The following is a 20140-nucleotide window of genomic DNA, read 5'->3' on the forward strand; positions in this document are numbered from 1 at the left end:
TCAGTTCAGATCAGTTCAGTTCAGACCAGTTCAGTTCAGTTCAGTTCAGTTCAGCTCTTGACAATACTTTTACTCTCACATATCACTATTCATTTCAGTTCAGTTCAATTCAGTTCAGTTCAGTTCAGTTCAGATCAGTTCAGTTCAGATCAGTTCAATTCAGTTCAGTTCAATTCAGTTCAGTTCAATTCAGTTCAGTTCAGTTCAATTCAGTTCAGTTCAGTTCAGTTCAGTTCAGCTGTTTTATGCCGAAGAGAACAGGCCCTAAATTAAATTTTATACTCTTGACGAAATTTATAAACTTCTACTCCCTCCATCCCAAAATATAGTTTCCATTTTTCTTTTTTCACGGTAATTTATGCAAGTAGGGATAGTAAATATTTTTTGTTTATCTAAATAAATGTTGTATGGGAAAAGATGAGTTTATAAGAGAGAATGGAGAATAATTGGTGAAAGAGCATTAATTCTAACATTTTGGTTGAATAAACAAAGGAAAAAACAAAATTCAAGAAGCATATAATGATGGGACACCATTTTTCTAGACAAATTACGGAAAAATGTGGAACTAAATATGAAATTAGGAACTATATTTTGGGACACCCAAAATGGAAATGAGAACTATATTTTGGGACGAAGGAAGTATTTGTTTTGGGACGATATTTAACAATTCTCCTGACGAAGTTGCCAGCTCCCTCGTACTTGTAGTCGTACAAAATTATCTAATACAAAAAAATTGGTGCTTTTGTTTTACTACAAGGGAAAGTCATCATATGCAAAACTCCTTATCAAAAATCAAATACTCCTAAAACTTCTTCCATTCTTTTTTGTTGGCTGTTATTCGTTTACTTGTTCAACTAATTCTTTGCACATTATTGTTATGTTCAAATCTTTCATACTTGTGTGCTTGTGTTTTCTCTGTAACTCATATGATCAATAATTCAAAACAAGCATGGAATCCACAAGGCAGAAGCAAGTAAGGTAAAATCTTCTATCCTAATTTATCCAATTCAAATCAACATACACTTCTATTGATTAGTTCTTCCTAAAACTAAAAACAACTAACAATCTATGTAGCACGGAAACCTCTATCCTAACAACTGTTTCCGGGCTAATGAAGCTCGATAATGGGTGAAACCTGTGATTTCACAGTATCTGTTTCAGAAATGGCAACCATTTTGATGCGACATAGCTAATAATAATATAATAATAATCCATTCTTTGTTTCTTTTGTTGAACAGCTTCTATGCAAATGAAAATGAGAGCTATAGTAGTTACACATACTGGGGAAGAAATGACTCTTTCCCATCATCTGAAAAATCATCAAATAATACAGCCTCTCCTGCATACAAACAGACCATTCCTTTACTAAACAGTAACAGTAACAGTAACGACAATAGTCATGTTGGTTTCGGGTTTGGAAGCGGCATGAGCAAACTAGGGGAACCTTTCAAGCTCCCAACATTCAGAGTTTTGTCAGGAAATGGTGATAATGGAACCAAACAAGGTGAAGAACCATGGTGGAAGAGGACTTTGGACCCCTCAAGTGAGGTGGTTTTAATGTGGAATCGTATTTTTCTAGTGGCTTGTTTCGTTGCACTCTTTGTTGATCCCTTATTCTTTTATCTGCCTCAAATAGAGACTGATCATAGTGGTGATGAATCCAGCCTGTGTATGTCAAGGAATATGCCGTTGGGTGTTGTTCTCACCTTCTTCCGTACATTGGCTGATGCCTTCTATGCCTTACACGTTCTTGTAAGGTTCCGAACAGCTTTTGTAGCGCCGAGTTCTCGGGTGTTTGGAATAGGAGAACTTGTTAGGGATAGGAAGCAAATTGCTTGGAGGTATATTAAAACCGGCTTCTTCTTTGATCTCATCGCAGCATTGCCTCTTCCCCAGGTAGCAGCTATTCTTCTTGCTTTACAATTACTAGATATTTAGTCCTTTTTTTAATAAAATACTGGCTTAGGAGTTGTTTCTTTAGAATTTAGATGGAATTCTATTATATTTTATATACCCGCCTGCGTGTACCTAATAGTAGGTACGTTCATTCTCAGGCTATCTTCATTTGCTCGTTTGGGAGAGAGCATGCTCTAAACGAGCAAGAAAATAGGGATGAATGTGAAAATTTACTTTCTAAGTATAAGTGGTTCTATGTGGAAGGCTATGACTCTGTGGTAGACAGGGGTTCGATTTTTGCCTTGCAGCCTTGCAGGAAGTTGTTTGGTCTTTTATAGTATTAGATTCTTGGTTTGATTGGCAGTTTTTCTAAGGTATGGGATATGTAAAGGATGGTAGTGAGGCATATATGAAACATTAACCATTTAACTCCATTGGTACTGAATTGGCACTAGTAGGGATTTACTGAACAATAGTACTGTTATTATCACAGTGTTGATACCGCCCTTTCTTCCAAACTTTTGCAGGTGAAGGTTAGCACAAGAAATATATTGGGTGGTAGTTGTTATAACGAAACATGTATCACTAGATATCTAAACGTTAGAAACATGAGTCAATGAGGGAATCTTTGTAACTTCACTTGATGTAAGACCCAAAGCTCTCTTATTTCATATCTACATATCTATACATTTCCAGTCAGAAAATTAAATATCTCGAGACAATCAATTGGTATGAATATGGTATCATCAAGTTGCAATAACTCAATCTATGAACCATTACCATAGAATGACAACTCAAGATATCAGTATTAGGAGTATAAACCAGTCTGTAGGTGTTAACTCAATGAACTTTCTTCCTGTTGGTCTCTTGTGAATCTGAATTTCATTCGTAAACCAAACAAAAGATCGCTGCTACAAACTAAACATCCTTGATTCACAACTGAGCAACATTATCCACTGTTTTCTTCTTCATTACCTTAGCTTTCATCACGAATTCACGATTACATCCACTTTATTATCTTTCTGTAATTTCTGTCCACTTTTAAGTTAATTAGACATTGAGATATTATTACTATATTTTTTTATTTTTATATGGCAAGATCTTATTATTGCTTGATGAAACTAATTTAGTTGCAAATATTCCTTGCAGATTGTGATATGGTTTATTATTCCGGCAATAAAGCTCTCTAAGTCAAGAAGCACCTATAATGCACTTCAATTAATTGTTTTCATCCAATATTTCCCAAGGTTGTATCAGATTTTTACTCTCAGTTCTGAGATTATCAAAGCTGCAGGAGTTGTCACCAAGACAGCTTGGGCAGGAGCTGCTTATAATCTGCTCTTGTACATTTTAGCTAGTCATGTAAGGATTAAATTATCCCGTCCTCTTCAATTGATCATACACTTCGTCTTCTATACAATGCAACATTTGACTTTTCTAAGCCATAATGTGAGAACTTTTATCGGCTTCTTTGATTTTTCAACTAATATATTCTAAAGAATATCATCATGTATGATGTTCAATTCAATTTTTATTTTTCAAGGTATAAACTTTTATGCTCCCTTTTCATCAACCTATGGCTATAGATAATATGCTGCTGGTCTGGAGGACTGTGTATAGTCAAATGTTGCAGGTAATTAAAGAACGGATGAAGTATATCTTGGTACCTTGATATACTTATTATAATTCAGCTTCTATCAATCCTGTAGATTTTAGGTGCAGCTTGGTATCTAATGTCTGTGGAAAGGTACGCCTCATGTTGGAAATCGGCCTGCAGAAATGAAGATTCCCCCATCATTTGCCGTCTTAGATACTTGGATTGCAGTACTATAAATGATGATGATCGTACGATTTGGGGAAATAGCACCCAAGTGTTTTCTATGTGTAGTCCTGATGACTCAAATGATACTTTCGACTATGGGATATTTGAAAATGTTCTGCTAAAAGGTGTGGTCTCGGATAGATTCATGATCAAGTACTTATATTGTTTGTGGTGGGGGTTGCAACAGTTGAGGTACTTACAACTCCATGTTGTTAGATAATAAAAGTATATATTATGCTTTATAACACCTCAGATTCCAATTTGACATGAAGATGGTTATTTTTAATTTGCAGTTCGTTTGGTCAGGAACTTGAAACAAGCACATTTGTCTTGGAAACTATATTTTGCATTGTCATTGCCATAATGGGTCTGATTTTGTTTGCCTTATTAATCGGTAACATGGAGGTAGGGAACTGCTTCCCTGCAATATTGAACATTTAATTTGTGTGTATCGTACGTGGTTGAGGCTTCCATTGCTTATACTTTGGAAATATGACAATTTTAACTTGTAGACCTATATGCAATCTCTTACTTTGAGGCTTGAGGAATGGAGGCTTAAGAAGCGCGACACTGAGGAATGGATGAAACATCGCCAGCTCCCTCCACACTTGCGAGAAAGAGTGAGGCGGTTTGTTCAGTACAAGTGGCTGACAACTCGAGGAGTCGATGAAGAAACAATACTCTCTTCCTTGCCAATTGATCTACGGCGTGATATCCAAAGTCATCTTTGCTTGGATCTTGTTCGACGTGTAAGCTCTTTTGCATCTCTTAAGGGTACCTCTCAATTGAGATTATAGGAAGCTGCAAACTAAACGAACATATAGTTTTCAACTGAGTTGATAGCATCAGTAGGACTGACATGAGGTCATTACTATGTATTAGTAATAATAAATATCTACTTTATATTACAGGAAGTTATCAGTTTTAGGTCTTGCAATTCTAAAAGTTGTAGGCTAGTAGTAATTGTTAACCATGGATATACTAAGTCATGTTCTATGATTTTGAAATCTGACAGCAGGAAAAATGAGTCGCATACTGAAAAAGCAGCTCTCTTGATGTGCAGGTACCGTTTTTTGCTCAAATGGATAATCAACTACTGGATGCCATATGTGAGCGACTGAGATCTTCACTCAGTACTGCAGGCACTTTCATTGTCCGAGAGGGTGATCCAGTTACAGAAATGCTGTTTATAATAAGGGGGAAACTAGACAGCTCGACCACAAATGGAGGACGATCAGGGTTTTTCAACTCCATCATATTAAAACCAGGGGACTTCTGTGGCGAAGAGCTTCTTGCATGGGCTCTTCTTCCAAATTCTGCTAGCTTTCCATCCTCAACAAGGACAGTCAAAGCAGTAGAGGAAGTAGAAGCTTTTTCATTAGAAGCAGAAGACCTCAAATTCGTGGCGAATCAGTTTAGACGTATGCATAGTAAAAAACTTCAACACACCTTCCGTTATTACTCTCTCCAGTGGCGATCATGGGGTGCCTGCTTTATTCAAGCAGCTTGGAGAAGGTATGAGAAGAGAAAGATGGAAGAAAGGCTAAGCTCAACATCAGAGTCACACTTCAAAGATGCTGAGTATCGAAATCAGGAAGAAAGTTCTAATGATAAGAACAAGGAAACTGCAACATCATCTCAGATTAACCAACAGCTTGGAGGAGTCAGTATGTTGGCGAAAAGATGTGCAGGAAATGATCATATTGAGTTGCAGAAGATGGTGAAGCCTCAAGATCCTTATTTCTTTGCTAATGCTTGAATTCCGAACAGTATACTCAGAGTTATGGATCATAGATTTTGTATTCTAGATTCCTTACTGTGAAAAAATGTGTAGATTTTGAATTCTTAATCATATCCCTCCTTTTTTGGGTGATATCTAACTTGACTAAATGTAACACTAATTAATATACATTAGGGAGTAATCTTCCTGAAAGAAAATAAGGAATCATACTTATATTTACTGTCCGTAATTCCTATATATATTTGATGTTTAACTTTGTGCTGGAGGTATTATAAAAATTAAGCATCACTATATAGATATAAGATTCATTGATGTTATCCTAATTATTCTTCATGAGTTCTAGCTTTTAGACTTTAGTAAGCAAGAATTCATCTTAAGACTTCAAATCCAGCTCAAAAATATAATGTTGGAACATAGCCACATTGTGAGAGGCCCTTCTGCTCTTTTTGCCTCCTGAAAACAACACATCTCATGTGGAAATGCTCTAAGAATGAAGATAGATGTTAGATGATATTGGACCGTAGGTCTATATCTACAGGAAAGGTCCATTAGGTTAAATTTATTAGGTTAAATTTATGTTATGTTCTATATATAGGTAATGTAAATCAATGGGGGTACAATAATACAACATCTCTTCTCTCTATATTTGACAATAGAGATGTCTAATTTTCTACAATCTCTTACATAAACTTGGGTGTATGTATCTAGACATAGGTATAAGTTACAACCTAGGTAAAATTATGTTCGAACAACTAGATTTAAAGCATGTATGTTTTAGAAGGTACATGAGACATCTAAAGCTAAGCAGTGAACATGTGACCATTTCTCCCATCTTTGCTGCCTTTCGTCAGACCTTGAATTATTCGTATATTTGTTTTTTTTTTTATTCATATGAGTCACGAAGGCAGTACAATGTACAAAGAAGGGGAGGGGGATTCGAACCCGTGATTTATCGTTCAGAGCACCTCAATCTGAATGACTAGGCCAAGACATCCTTGGTAATTTATTATATTTGTTTGCTGCTAACATTTTATAATGTTGAAGACAAAGACAATATTAAGTTGCACTTTGTAATACAGTACAACTAAATGATGCAATAAAAATAATATACAATAATACAAATATTTAATAAAATAATAGACAATAATAAAAGTATAATACTATATCATCATTGCGGGTACTTTAATTAAAATTCTAATAGTAACATAATTAGCTAACAGTGATATGAATAACAAAATAATGGACAGTAGTACAAATGTTTATTGAACATTGACTATTTGGACCTTATTAGACCTAATTGAAACTTATTGCACTTGATTAGAACTTATTAGACTTGATTGGAATTTATTGCACCTGATTGGAACTTATTGAACCTTATTAGACCTGATTGGAACTTATTGTCCTGATTGGACCTGATCGCAACTTATATGAACTTATCTAAACTTATTGGATTTGAAACTTAATTTTTAAGTTGAAGAGAACGTACCCTTAATCATTTTTTTAAAGGGTTCACTTCTACTTATATATAAGTCACCTACTTAGGAAAAATAGTTTCCCCCAACTCACAATAATATAATTATTGTGAACATATCTCATGTAAGAATATGTGAATAATTTATGATTATATAAGTAAGTGAAAGTATTGGGTCAGACCGTCTGACCCAGTACTTACTGTCAGACGGGCTGAGCCCAATACTCAAATGGCTTAGTAAGAGAATGTAGATTTGATCAATTAGGGAGGAGATTCAGCATCGGAGTCAATCTCAGCCGTCGGATCTCCGGCGATATCGATGGAATTTGAGAAGCCGAAGCTACAACCGGAGATTCGATCACCAGTACCAGAAACTCCTCCTCCTTCTTCTGTTACTGGTGCTGTAACTGTAAACTCACCTTCAATGGAGTCGGTGAAATCGCCATGGAAGTTCAACCGAGAAGCTCCGAGACTCTCGCTTGATAGCAGAGCAATTACTGACGCTAAAGGCGGACTTCGACCGCGAGAGATCCGAATCAACATCGTTTCTACCTCTGGCGCAACCGCTGACGACGGAAGAGACAATCAGCGACAGTCTCCGAGCGTTATAGTATGTGGAAGTATCCTTTTGATGGCATGGTGACTATGATCCAAAGGGAATGAGGGTTGTTTAATAATGAAGAAGAAGGAGAAAGTGAGAGAAAGCAGAGGTTAGTGTTTTGTTTTCAGTTGGACTTTGTTTTCTTTCAGTTGGACTTTGTTTTTTTTTTTTCAGTTGGACTACCTGAAAAAAAATGAAGACTACCTGAAAAAGAATGAAGACTACCTGAAAAAAAATGAAGACTACCTGAAAAAGAATAAAGACCAACTGAAACTCAAAGTAAGTCTAACTGAAGTACAAAAACCAACTGAAAAAAAAAGAAGACTAACTGAAAACAAAATGAAGACTACCTGAAAAAAAATGAAGACTACCTGAAAAAAATTAAGACTACCTGAAAAAAAAATTAAGACTAACTGAAAAAAAATTGGAACCACCTGAAAGTCGTCCGACCAAAGATTATGGTCGGACGAGTTCGACACAATACGTTCAATTATATAGGACAAAAAGTATATTGTAAATAAAGGATAGTTAAACTTAGAGGGGAAGAAAACTCTGAAGTTTTAAATTAGTATGAATAGATTAGTAAATGTTGTACAATAACTGACAAAAGTTGTACTGGTACTAATGATATACATATATTGTCTAAAAAGGTACTAATGTTGAACAGAGAGTAGCTCATGTTCTTAATATGAGCAAGATTTTGTTCCTCTCAGATTGGAATCAGGTATAGCTCCGCTAACATTTGCTAGTGGTATATTGGGTAGGAAAAGAGTAAATTTTAGGTGAATTTGTGCTTTATTAAAAAACTACTAGAATTTTTTGCACGCGATGCGTGCTTGAATTTTTTTCGAAACAGAAACTCGATTTTTCTTCGGCATAAGAGTCAAAATTTGAACATTTTAGAAAAAATTGATATATCATTGAAAATTTCAGAAAATGTCATTGCGAACATAATAATATTATGGAAATGCACGAATATTGTTAATCTAATCATGACCTATTAAGTTATTAGCGTTTTAAATTTATTTAAGTTTTTTCCCTCTTTTGTTTGGAGCTTCTCTTCTGAGTTATAAAAAATTTATTAGATCGTAGTATTGTGTAGTTATAAGCCCATAATCGAATCCGCACAACCTGTATGATATATGGCACGAAATATATTTTTTCTTGACTGTGGCTGTGGGAACTGGATATGGTAACATCTTTTTGAGGGAAAAAAAAGGAGGAATACAGTTTGCCAAATATAGGCAGCTCTTAAATTTAGTAAAGTCAAAAAATACAAATACTATTTTGTAATTTAGAAAGAGAAGGGGGGCAAAATTGACATTTCAAAAGAGGACACCATTGCTCCCCCCTTCCCTTATATAATAGAGATTATTTAACTAAGAATTTCAAGTAAAGATAAAATATAAGTCAATTTAGTTCGTAAAATCACACATATTGTCTTGTATAGGAGTAAAAAAAAAAGGATTGTAATTAGTGTAAACAACTTTAATGAGAGTTTATATGGAAGAAAAATCCACTTATTACCAAATTAGAATTATTTGATCCTTCAATCAAACGTATGTAAATCGGATTTATCTTTTTAGATTGCACTTATAATTTTATCTTATGTTTACACCTCATTAGAATTGATCAACACCTAAAAGTACATTTTAAAAAGTAAATAGAATTTACCACTCTATCCTCATATTCATTTTTACTTCCTCTATCTTTTTTTAGTTGATACATTTGCTTTTTTACGGTTTACAAGATACAACTTAATTGAAACACTAATATTTTGAATTACATATATAAAAAAATTATAAAAACTATATACGTGGAAAATACAAATTGAGACTAATCAAACAAGATTCAACATTGCATATGTATATAAACTCAAAGATAGTCAAAGTTATCATGTGAAAAATACTCATGATCAAAATATAGCAAGAAAAGAGAGTATCACACTACCTTTTTATTACAGCATCAAATTCGATGTGAATATTTATGCTCAAAAAAGACAGTATTAAATCTAGTTTAATACTCTACTAGTTGATATTAACAGTATTAATCTATTGTATTAGTCAATCATAGCATATTGGTTCTCACGTCCTCTACCAGTGGTTCCCCACCACCCTTCAACAAGCTTCAGCAACCAACCAAGAACAAATAACAACCATCTTAGCTGTTTCTTTTGTCATCTTTCTTTTCCTTTTTTATTTTTCTTTATTTCTTTCTTGACCAATTCCAGCTTCTTCCTAGCTGCTTGTTGTATTCATACAAAAACTTGGTGTTCTTTTGTTTTCTTGAGAAAAGTCAACTTATTCAAAGTATCCAAATCAAAATTCTTCTAAACTTAAATCCATTTTCATCTCTTTTCTTTTGGCTTTTTTCTGCCAAAAAATCTCTTCCCAGATGAAGGAAAATCTGTTACTTACTCTGTTATTATTATTAGAGTATTAACTTCTTCTGTTTGTTGTTCTGAGTTTCCATGAACTTGATCCATATAATCAAATCAAATCAAACAAACAAACATGGAACCCAAAAAGCTTAAGCAAGTAAGGTAATTAAAAGTTCTACCTCATTCATTTCTGTTGATTACTTTGTAATTTAAGTATTCCTACTAAACAGTTCAAGTAATAATGATCCATTATGTTTAATTTGGCAGTTTCTATGAAAACAGAAATCAGACATTCAATCATAATTATACATCAACAGAAAAAGCATCAAATACAAACAAACAAAGCAGTCCATTACTAATTAGCAATAGCAATGGTGTGGGTTTTGGAAGTGGCATCAACAGACTAGGGGAAGCTTTAAAGTTGCCAACTTTAAATTTGAGAGTATTCTCAAGAAATGGTGGGAAACATGAAGAAGAAGAAAAATGGTGGAAGAGAACCTTAGATCCTTCAAGTGAGGTGGTGTTAAAATGGAACCGTATATTTCTAGTTGCTTGTTTAATTGCACTCTTTGTTGATCCTTTATTCTTTTATCTCCCTCAAGTAGACAACATAAATAATTCCTTTTGTATGTCAAGGAATGTACCATTGGGTGCTGTTGTTACCTTCTTTCGTACACTAGCCGATATCTTCTATTTCTTACATGTGCTTGTAAGGTTTCGTACAGCTTTCGTGGCACCTAGTTCTCGGGTTTTTGGAAGAGGTGAACTTGTTAGGGATAGGAAACAGATTGCTAGGAGGTATATCAAATCGGGTTTCTTCATTGATCTTATTGCTGCATTGCCTCTTCCTCAGGTATATAACTGCTTTTTGTCTGTTTAGTACTTTATTAGTTTATATCAAGTAAAGGCTAAATGGAGAACGCGTTCTCTAGTGAGCACTCTGAGCAGAGAGGAGGAATTTGGTGTGGTGGGTGTGGTGTGGTGCCCTCCTCAGATGTTCGCTGAAGAACAGTTCTCTAAATAGCAGAGTTTTGTCATACTCTGGTTACTTTCTGACAATGATTGAATTGAATTGAATTGAATTTTTGGTTGGAGTATTGATTGATGTCAATATAATGTATGCTATGGAGATTAATATTTTGTGTCTATAATTGTTCAAGTTGATTATCTTTGATTAGAAAGAATGTTTACTTGAAGATGAGGAGACTTAATTGGAATTCTTTGGTTGCAGATTGTGATATGGTTTATTATACCAGCAATTAAGCTCTCTAATGCAAGAAGCACCTATAACGCGCTTCAGTTAATTGTTTTCATCCAATATATTCCAAGGTTATATCTCATCTTCCCCTTGAGTACAGAGATAATCAAAGCTGCTGGAGTTGTTACGAAAACAGCTTGGGCTGGAGCTGCCTATAATCTGCTTCTGTACATGTTAGCTAGTCATGTAAGGATTACATTATTTGATCCTATATACTTCCTCCGTTACATAATAAGTGAAACACTTCTCTAAAAAAGCTCTCACATAAAAGAGAGAAGTGTTTCACTTATTATGGAACGGAGGAAGTATCTTAGTACCTTTAATTAAAAATAGTGAATGTCTTATTTGGATGCTTGTGTAATGATTCAGCTTCTTTCTTTCTTTCAATCCTGTAGATTTTAGGGGCGGCTTGGTATCTACTGTCTGTCCAAAGATTTTCTTCTTGTTGGAATTCAACCTGCAGAAGTGAAGTTTCCCCTATCACATGCCATCTCAGATTCTTGGATTGTAGTACTAAAGATGATGCAGATCGTATCATTTGGGCAAATAGCACCAAACTGTTCTCGTCGTGTGATCCTAACAACCCAGATACTACTTTCGAATATGGTATTTTTCTAAGCGCAATGTCAAAAGATGTGTTCTCTGAGAATTTCATTGACAAGTACTTCTATTGTTTGTGGTGGGGATTACAACAGTTGAGGTAATTTCCTAGCTCAAGAAAGTTTTCCTAAACATGAAAAAGACACCCAAAGCATTCATCTCTATGTGATATTATTGATGATGTCTTATTGTCATATATTTGCAGTTCCTATGGTCAGAATTTAGAAACAAGCACATTCGTCTGGGAAAGCTCATTTTGCATTCTCATTTCTATAGTGGGTCTGGTTCTGTTTGCTCTCTTAATCGGTAACATGCAGGTAAATAACTTTGCCTTACTGATAGATGATACTTAAGAATGTTTATGCTAGATCAAGATCAACAACTTCATCTAGCTATTTACTGAACTAAGAGACACTCTGATAGAGTATGTGGCTTAAGGCTTCTGTTGCTTATGCTCTGAATGTTGCAACTTAAAACTTGTAGACCTATCTGCAATCAATCACTTCAAGGCTTGAAGAATGGAGGCTTAGGAGGCGCGACACTGAGGAGTGGATGAAACATCGCCAGCTCCCTCCACACTTGCGAGAAAGAGTGAGACGGTTTGTTCAGTACAAATGGCTGGCAACCCGAGGAGTCAATGAGGAAGCAATCCTCACTTCCTTGCCATTGGATCTACGCCGTGATATCCAGAGTCATCTTTGCTTGGATCTTGTTCGACGAGTAAGTTCTTTCTTATCTCTCACTTGTATGCAACATATTTTCACTTGAATCTAGATTTTTTTAGGTTGTAAGAGATTGCAGAGCAACATATTGGACCTGATTGTACATGATTAACCTTCATTTCACCTTATGCTTACACCTGATTGGCCCTGATCAGATATGATTATCCCTGGAACTTCTTTTATAAAAGCTGTAGAAGATGCACCCATACTAGTCAATAGTCATGTTAATAGTGAAAGATGACAACTGAAAATATTTGTCACATACTGAAAAAGCAGTTCTGTGATGTGCAGGTCCCTTTTTTCGCTCAAATGGATAATCAACTACTGGATGCCATATGTGAGAGGCTGAGATCTTCGCTAAATACAGCAGGCACATTCATTGTTCGAGAGGGCGATCCAGTTACAGAAATGCTCTTTATAATAAGAGGGAAACTAGACAGCTCAACCACAAATGGAGGACGGTCAGGTTTTTTCAATTCAATCATATTAAGACCAGGAGACTTCTGTGGTGAAGAGCTTCTTGCTTGGGCTTTACTTCCAAATGCTGCTAGTTTTCCATCTTCCACAAGAACAGTGAGAGCACAAGAGGAAGTAGAAGCTTTTTCATTACAAGCTGAGGACCTCAGATTTGTAGCAAACCAGTTTAGGCGTTTGCATAGTAAAAAGCTACAGCATACTTTCCGGTACTATTCTCATCATTGGCGAACATGGGGAGCCTGCTTTATTCAAGCTGGTTGGAGACGATTTAAGAAAAGAAAGATGTCACAAAGTCTGAGCTCAAGAGAGTCGTTCTCTAGTTCTTTTACTGAGTCGACTTCATTTTCCCATTATGAAAATGTTGATCAAAACAGCAATAATGGTGGAACTGGAGAAGCTTCATCTCAGGCTATCCAACAGCTCGGAGTCACTCTTTTGGCGAAAAGATTTGCAGGAAATGCTCGAAAAGGTGCCCAAAGGGGTAGGGATATTGAGTTGCCTAAGATGATGAAGCCTCAAGATCCTGACTTCTTCGCTGAACCTGAACCTTGAATACTAATCATCAGATAAGGAAAAAAAAAAACATAGGTTACTGCGCCTTACTGTGCAAAATGTGTAGAATTGTTTACTTTTACCCCTCTTTTTTTGGGTGATATGTTACCTGATTAGTTGTACATTTATATTGGCTTGTGCAGATTGTAAACCAAATTTGTGATTTTGACAGAAACTTTTAGGAAGTAATCTTAATTGAAGGAAACATACTGCTATTTGACAACCTTATGTACAAAATAACATCCTGATGTATCTATAATGACTTTAGTTGAAGGGTTTAAGAGTGATATGAAATAGTTTTATAGGAGCAGATAACACTTAGCTGATAATCTATGTAGGTGTGATTGAAGATAAAAAAATAAATTTGATTCATGCATCCGAACCAATCGTATAGGATTAAAGATTTAACATTGTTTGTATTCTGAAGTCTGAACTGTCACATTCACAAACCTTTTCTATTTGCAGTCTGATTTTGTAAATCTTTTGATGCCGGGTATCTGGATGCATTATTAACATGTCTGCTGTTAGGATCATCCCAAATCAAGAACCATTAGCATTATGCTGTCTTTAATCTTCACATGTTCTTTTTTTTTTTATTCCGTAAATACTATTCAAGAATTCAATTCATTCAAGAATGCTGGAAAATGATTGATCTTTGCCATTCATTCAAGTTGTCAAACATGGAGGCTTATCCAAATCTCTCTGTTTCCACTTAAGAACACGTATACGAGTATGATTTTTATATCTTTTTCTGAGTAATGAGTATAACAGATATGTCTCCACTTCTGAGGTTCATATGAAGAAGTATACATCAATGAAAGTAATAATGGACGCCATGACTTGCTTACGCCCAAGTCCCAACAGTTTACACCCAAAAAATAGAATGAGAATGAAAGATAGCAGAAAAAGAATAAGCTGTGAATCCGATCATTTTAGATGTGCCTCAACATCAGGAGTTGTCTTAGGTAGCTTCTTCTTCTTCTCGTGGTACTTGGCATAAGAATACCAGACACCTCCCGCAGTGTTGATTACCAGTCCTGTCACATTCAGAGCATGCACTTCTACTCCTCCCAGCAAGACAAATCCAAGGGTCTGAACAGCCGAGAAAGAAGTTAATTGCTAACGTTAACTTATTTATAATGACAAAGCCAAGAGTTACGCATACCGTGGATCCAACACCTTTCAAAACTCCGACAATAGTTGTTGTTAAAGCAGAGTTGACTATCGTACACAAGAACATGGTGAAGTTGAGAGCAATGCCCATGATTAGAGAAGCAGCAAGGATCATCAAAAATGATAGAGATGAGCTCTGTCATTCAAAATAAATAAAAATGATATTATATGAATAATCGCTGACTATCTTATAGATAATAAAATCATGTATACAAATAACATTACCCAAAAACACAGGAATGTATACCATACATTCAACATAGGAAGGAGCATAACTCATGATTGCATAATAGGGACTCACGGATTGTGCAGCAGTTCACAAGATATTAAAAGAGTTCTTGCTACCAACAGACCCAATCAGGCTATTTGGAGAGCTGTTCTCCGCCAAACATGTAAAGGCATTTTGGTCAATCCATATGGTATGTATCACACATCTTCTTTTCCGTTTGGTGGAGCACAAGTCTCCATTCAGACATTTTGCTATAGTTATGATGCAACCCCCCCCCCCTCCCAAAAAAAAAAATATTCCCCAAATTCACATTTACTGTCTGAAGTTCAAAAGAGCACTCACTTCACTGGCATCATGATACTGAACGGAATATTAATGGATAATCTACCCACTAGAGATAGAGATTATTGATTAGTGGAGTCCAACTCAAAAGTGTGTTTGATTTTTAATTATCCATTTCTAGTGGGTAGCTTACCCAGTGGGTAGATCTATCTATCTCCATACTGAACTTGCTCTTGAAGAACAAAGTGAACTTCTAACACAAGGACTAGAAAGATCCTTACCTTGGCAAATAACAAAGATAACGAATCAGGAACCTCCCTCGTTCCTACAATCAGTAAAAGAAGAGCTGGGAGTGACAAGAAACTATTATAGAACATTATCTCCACGGATGAGAGCCCATCCTCTGCACCAGACTTCTCGACCAACACTAGATACATTGTCTGCATCCAGAATCAGTACTCTATTATCCCAAAAACAAAAACAAAAAATCATAAAATATAGCTTTTGTATCTTGAATCTTGACTATAGAAGCAGTACAGATAATGTTCAAGACATATGGTCAAGAAGCAGTACAGAAAATGTTCAAGATAAAAGGCATATGCAAAATACATCTATCAATAGCATTCAGTAAACCGTTACCTGAAAAAAGACAGAAGTCAATGCCATAGTGTAACCAAAAAAGTCAAAGGAGAAATCTCCGAGTGCTGCAATAATTACCCCAGCAGCTGTAAGCATCACTGAAAGGCTCACCTGAACCACAGCATAAGTAGAATAGCAATTAACACACGTAACTGTATACTTGTGTATGTCTTTCCATGTAATCAGATGCAAACAAGTTCTAAAAAAATCACTAACATATAATAATAATGTCTAGCAGTTTATATTAGTGCTGAGCAATGAAGATGCATGTGATTCCTCATCCACTGTGACTATGAAAAGGAAAACAGAAGAAGATATAGACGTAATTAACAACAAACTGCACAAAAGATTTTGATCAATCTTTATCTAGGAACAAAAAATGGTTAGTGCAAACCTGTCTTGAAGGTCTTTTCTTCCCTGAAAAGAATCCAGCCACCAGAACAGCAAGCGGTGTAAGTCGTTTGATCGCAATATACATGGGAATGTTAACTCCTTTCAAGCTTGCTAAGGCAAAGGCTACATTGGCATTGTAGAAAAGCGACACCCAAAGAAGCTTCTTAGCAGTATCCATGTTCAAAGCCTTGGCCCTCGTGTACCCCATCACACGACCAATGTGAATAAGCAAAGCAGTTGCCAATTGCTAAAATAAACATAAAAACCAGCTCTCAACTCAATGACATAGAGCAATGCAAAAATCTGCTACAAATACCATGCTATGTTTAGAAATCAAATGTTTCCTGAGTAATTTCTATGAAATACCTGGACTGTGAGGAGAGTCATCGAGTATGAGTATTCCATGAGGATTGCCTTGTTGATGAAGACCATAGCCATCGAAGAAACTCCATAAGACAAGGCAGCAAATAAACTGTTGGCAGTGCACATCAATCAGCCAATATTATAACTCTCAAGAAGTGGCAACAAATATTCAGACAATATTTCAATTTGCTACAGTAATGTGGGATCCTTTATCTGAAAAAAGTAGCAAACCTTCACACTCTCAAGTCTCACCTAAGAATCCAATACTACACTACACAATCAAATCAACAGGTGGTATTTGTGTCCACTGGCCCACACCATTTGGTTTACACACTCCCTCAGTGTTATTTGAAACACTCATATTTCAATCTACAAAATTTACACACTTGAGTAGCGTACTCTGATTCACTCACTAGATCACTAAAAATGCAAAGAACACATAACCCAAATTATTTGATTTTTTTTTTGACAAATGATAGATGGCCATTAGAACCAATTAATTCCACATCTGTCGTGGATGGAATATAACTTTGTTGGTTAAGTTTTGCGAGGAAGGTACCGAAGACCCGTTATCGAATTATGTCTACATCATTGCCTTAAGCAGCTCTCTATACACCCAAAAAAAATCCCACATTTGCCATTGTCTCATTTCTCACACAAAAAGCCTGCTCTAACTTTCTGACAATATGCTGTGGACTGACAGCAGCTTTTACCATCCTATGACACAATCTACATGATCATCCACCTCACTTTATTTTCTTTTACTTATTTTGGTAGTAATTGCTGATTGGTGTCCTCAAACTGGAGGGACCCCACCCTAACACTAAACTGTGATGGAAGACAATTTAATGAGATTGTATTTTTGCAAAGTTGGTACAGGGGTTACTACATTTCATTTCATCACATGCAATAGGAGTAAATAAGTTGATCATAATGCAACATATTTGGTAAAACAATCCAAACTACATTGCCATTTTCCATATCATCACAAATTTAATAAACTTTCTGGAACCGAAAGATCGGTAATTTGATATAAATTTCGATTGTCCTTATTTAACACACTTCATTAGTGATCTACAGATAAAAAAACTCATCAAACAACACCCATAAATCAATCATTCCAAGAACAAGTCTCACTGAGATAAGAAAAAAAAAACCCAGAAATCAACAATGCAAAATACTTGAAGAAAAAAAAAATTGTATACGAACCTCACATATTGAGTGGCCTCCAAATCAGGAAGACCATCCATTGTAAATGGTATATTACCAAATCAAGCTTTCTTATAAGAGTAATCTGCCTAAGAAGTAGTATAAAGAAAGCAACTCAATCCCAACATGCAACTTTGCAGATTTATAAAAACCCAGAATTTGATTTACATGATTGGATAAAAACTTTACAGATTGAATAAAATCCAGATGCTAATTTACATGATTAAATAGAAACTTGAAGAATCAATGAATAAACCCAGAAGTCTAATTTACATGATTAGGTATAAGTTTGAAGATTAATTGAAAGAACCCAGAAGTCCAATTTACATGATTGGATAGAAGTTTGAAGATCAACTGATTAAAGAGAGAAGATAATTTACATGTTTTTGACAAAATTGGGAGATTAAATAGAGAGCAGAGGTTGATTTACATGAACGCTATTAGAAGTGTTGGATAGGAAAGGATAGAAAAGAGAGGAGAAACTGTACTAAAGAGTGTTAAGATTCGGAGAAAGTTGGTGAAATTTTGAGGGGGACAAAATAAATTATAGAATAACCAAAGAAATGCAGTAAAGTAGTCAGATGTATAAATAAAAATTGGGGTTCCAGATCTCTAGAAAAGCAGAGTAATTGCGTTGATTCGTTTGGAAGTTTCTCGCACAGCTTGCTTTCAACATTAACAGATCCGGGACACACCACTCACCACCCACCAGTTGGTTTTTCTTGTGAGCTACTCAATTTTCACTCGCTCAAATTTGGTTTACAGCATTGTAGCATTTAAAAAGTCGTGAATACAGGACGTCTTCAGATCGGGTAATATTTTTGGATAATTTTTGGATGGTTGGAACTTTTATATTGACTTAATGGTTTCTGTTTTTCAGACTATCAATGGTTTCTGTTTTCCAGACTATCATATGGGATTGACGTGAGTGGTTAAAGGTCTCTCGCTCTTTAATCAAGGTCTCGGGTTCGAATCTTAGGTATGGAAAAAACCCAGTTGGGAGGGATACTATCCTTTGAGTTACCCATGTAAGCTCGAGGTATGGAAAATTTGTATTATAGGCTTATAGCTAGAGGTGGCATGGGCCGGGCCTGTTCACGGGCTCGGGCCCATGAGTGGCGGGCCGTGTCGAGCTGGGCTTTAAAATTTTAAAAATTTGTTCACGGGTCGGCCCATGTTTTATGTTGTATTTTTGACAGTTTTAGGGTAAAAAAACAAAGGAAGCGTTCGGCCCACAGGTTCGTGCCGGTGCAGGCCGGAAATAAAATTTCTTGATCGTGACAGACCCGCGACCCACGTAGCGGACAACGGGCCGGGCCGGTCCTCGAGCGGGCTTGTGCCCGCCTAGCCCATTCCCACCTCTAATTATAGCCTTCAAATTTACGTGACTTTGGACACTTTCAGGGAATATGATGATTTTTATCTGGGACATTCAAGGGTTTCGGGATGCTTTGGGATGACACTGTGCTTGGTTTTTTTTTTTTTTTTTTTTTTGACACTGTGCTTGGTTGAACTCTTTTAAATTGACATAAAATGCCTTCTATAACTTATTTTGTACCTTTCCAATTCAACTCAAAAGCCACCAAACTCTCGTTCTTTGTCATTTATATAATATCGAGTAGTCTCAAATGGTCCGAGAAGAATTCATAGGGTTTATTGGACGAGCCCTAAGAATGACTAACATGTATTATAGCCTTCAGAGGCCTTATGGGCTGTCGAGAGTCGAGACCGTGTACACTGTCTTAGCACGCCATCTACATGTTGTTTTGTATATTTATAGTTCAATATCGAAATAGCTCGAAAGTCACTATATGCGCGTTCTTAGTCATGAATATTATTCCCGTGATGCATTTCATGGGCTCTATTGCTCGAACCCTCGAGACAACATGAAAGTATGCACCATTACCTTCACTTTTATTTATTATAGGACTATCTTACACAATAGATTTCAAAATATCAATAAACTTGAAAAGAAGCAATATTTCAAAAAAAAAAAATTGGGTATAGGGATGACTGGAATTAGTTAGAGTTAGGTCCCGTTAACTTAATTATTTTTAATTACACAATATGCTCAGTATTCTTCACGTCTTTTATCAACGTGCATGTGTAAGATACCAATATTTAATTTGCGACTAATCAAGTTTATTCAGAGATGTGATTATATATAATCAAGTACTACGTCTATAAAATTAAGGTGAAATTAGGACGGATCAGACACAATCAAATCAGGCAAATCTACTTGGAAATAATTCAGGCAAGGAACCCACTTCTTTCCTTGTTTGGCAACTACCTCCGGCCCGGTTCTCCCCTACGGGCCACACACTCACCTACT

General features: G+C 35.8%; 3 protein-coding genes across 3 annotated transcripts; 2 read left to right on the forward strand and 1 right to left on the reverse strand.

The window, feature by feature from the left end:
- The first annotated feature begins 340 nt into the window (after window positions 1–340).
- On the forward strand, window positions 341–5684 carry LOC104906014 (cyclic nucleotide-gated ion channel 17). The gene is made up of 7 exons (XM_010694695.4): window positions 341–978; window positions 1239–1896; window positions 3046–3258; window positions 3606–3910; window positions 4012–4123; window positions 4231–4467; window positions 4782–5684. Exons 1-7 carry the CDS (start codon window positions 950–952, stop codon window positions 5475–5477), a joined length of 2250 nt encoding a protein of 749 aa, XP_010692997.1. The 5' UTR covers window positions 341–949; the 3' UTR covers window positions 5478–5684.
- A 3964-nt stretch (window positions 5685–9648) lies between these two features.
- Window positions 9649–13743, forward strand: LOC104906013 (probable cyclic nucleotide-gated ion channel 14). The gene is made up of 7 exons (XM_010694694.4): window positions 9649–10073; window positions 10179–10764; window positions 11143–11355; window positions 11565–11869; window positions 11975–12086; window positions 12253–12489; window positions 12783–13743. Exons 1-7 carry the CDS (start codon window positions 10045–10047, stop codon window positions 13518–13520), a joined length of 2220 nt encoding a protein of 739 aa, XP_010692996.1. The 5' UTR covers window positions 9649–10044; the 3' UTR covers window positions 13521–13743.
- A 482-nt stretch (window positions 13744–14225) lies between these two features.
- LOC104906012 (UDP-galactose/UDP-glucose transporter 7) lies at window positions 14226–18618 on the reverse strand. Its single transcript, XM_010694693.4, has 7 exons — window positions 17809–18618; window positions 16603–16708; window positions 16238–16483; window positions 15844–15954; window positions 15486–15644; window positions 14686–14829; window positions 14226–14612 (listed from the first exon to the last, which is right to left on the reverse strand). Exons 1-7 carry the CDS (start codon window positions 17847–17849, stop codon window positions 14448–14450), a joined length of 972 nt encoding a protein of 323 aa, XP_010692995.1. The 5' UTR covers window positions 17850–18618; the 3' UTR covers window positions 14226–14447.
- Between the last annotated feature and the right edge of the window lie 1522 nt (window positions 18619–20140).

The sequence above is a fragment of the Beta vulgaris genome, chromosome 2 (genome assembly GCF_026745355.1).
Source record: "Beta vulgaris subsp. vulgaris cultivar EL10 chromosome 2, EL10.2, whole genome shotgun sequence".
Classification (NCBI taxonomy): Eukaryota; Viridiplantae; Streptophyta; class Magnoliopsida; order Caryophyllales; family Amaranthaceae; genus Beta; species Beta vulgaris.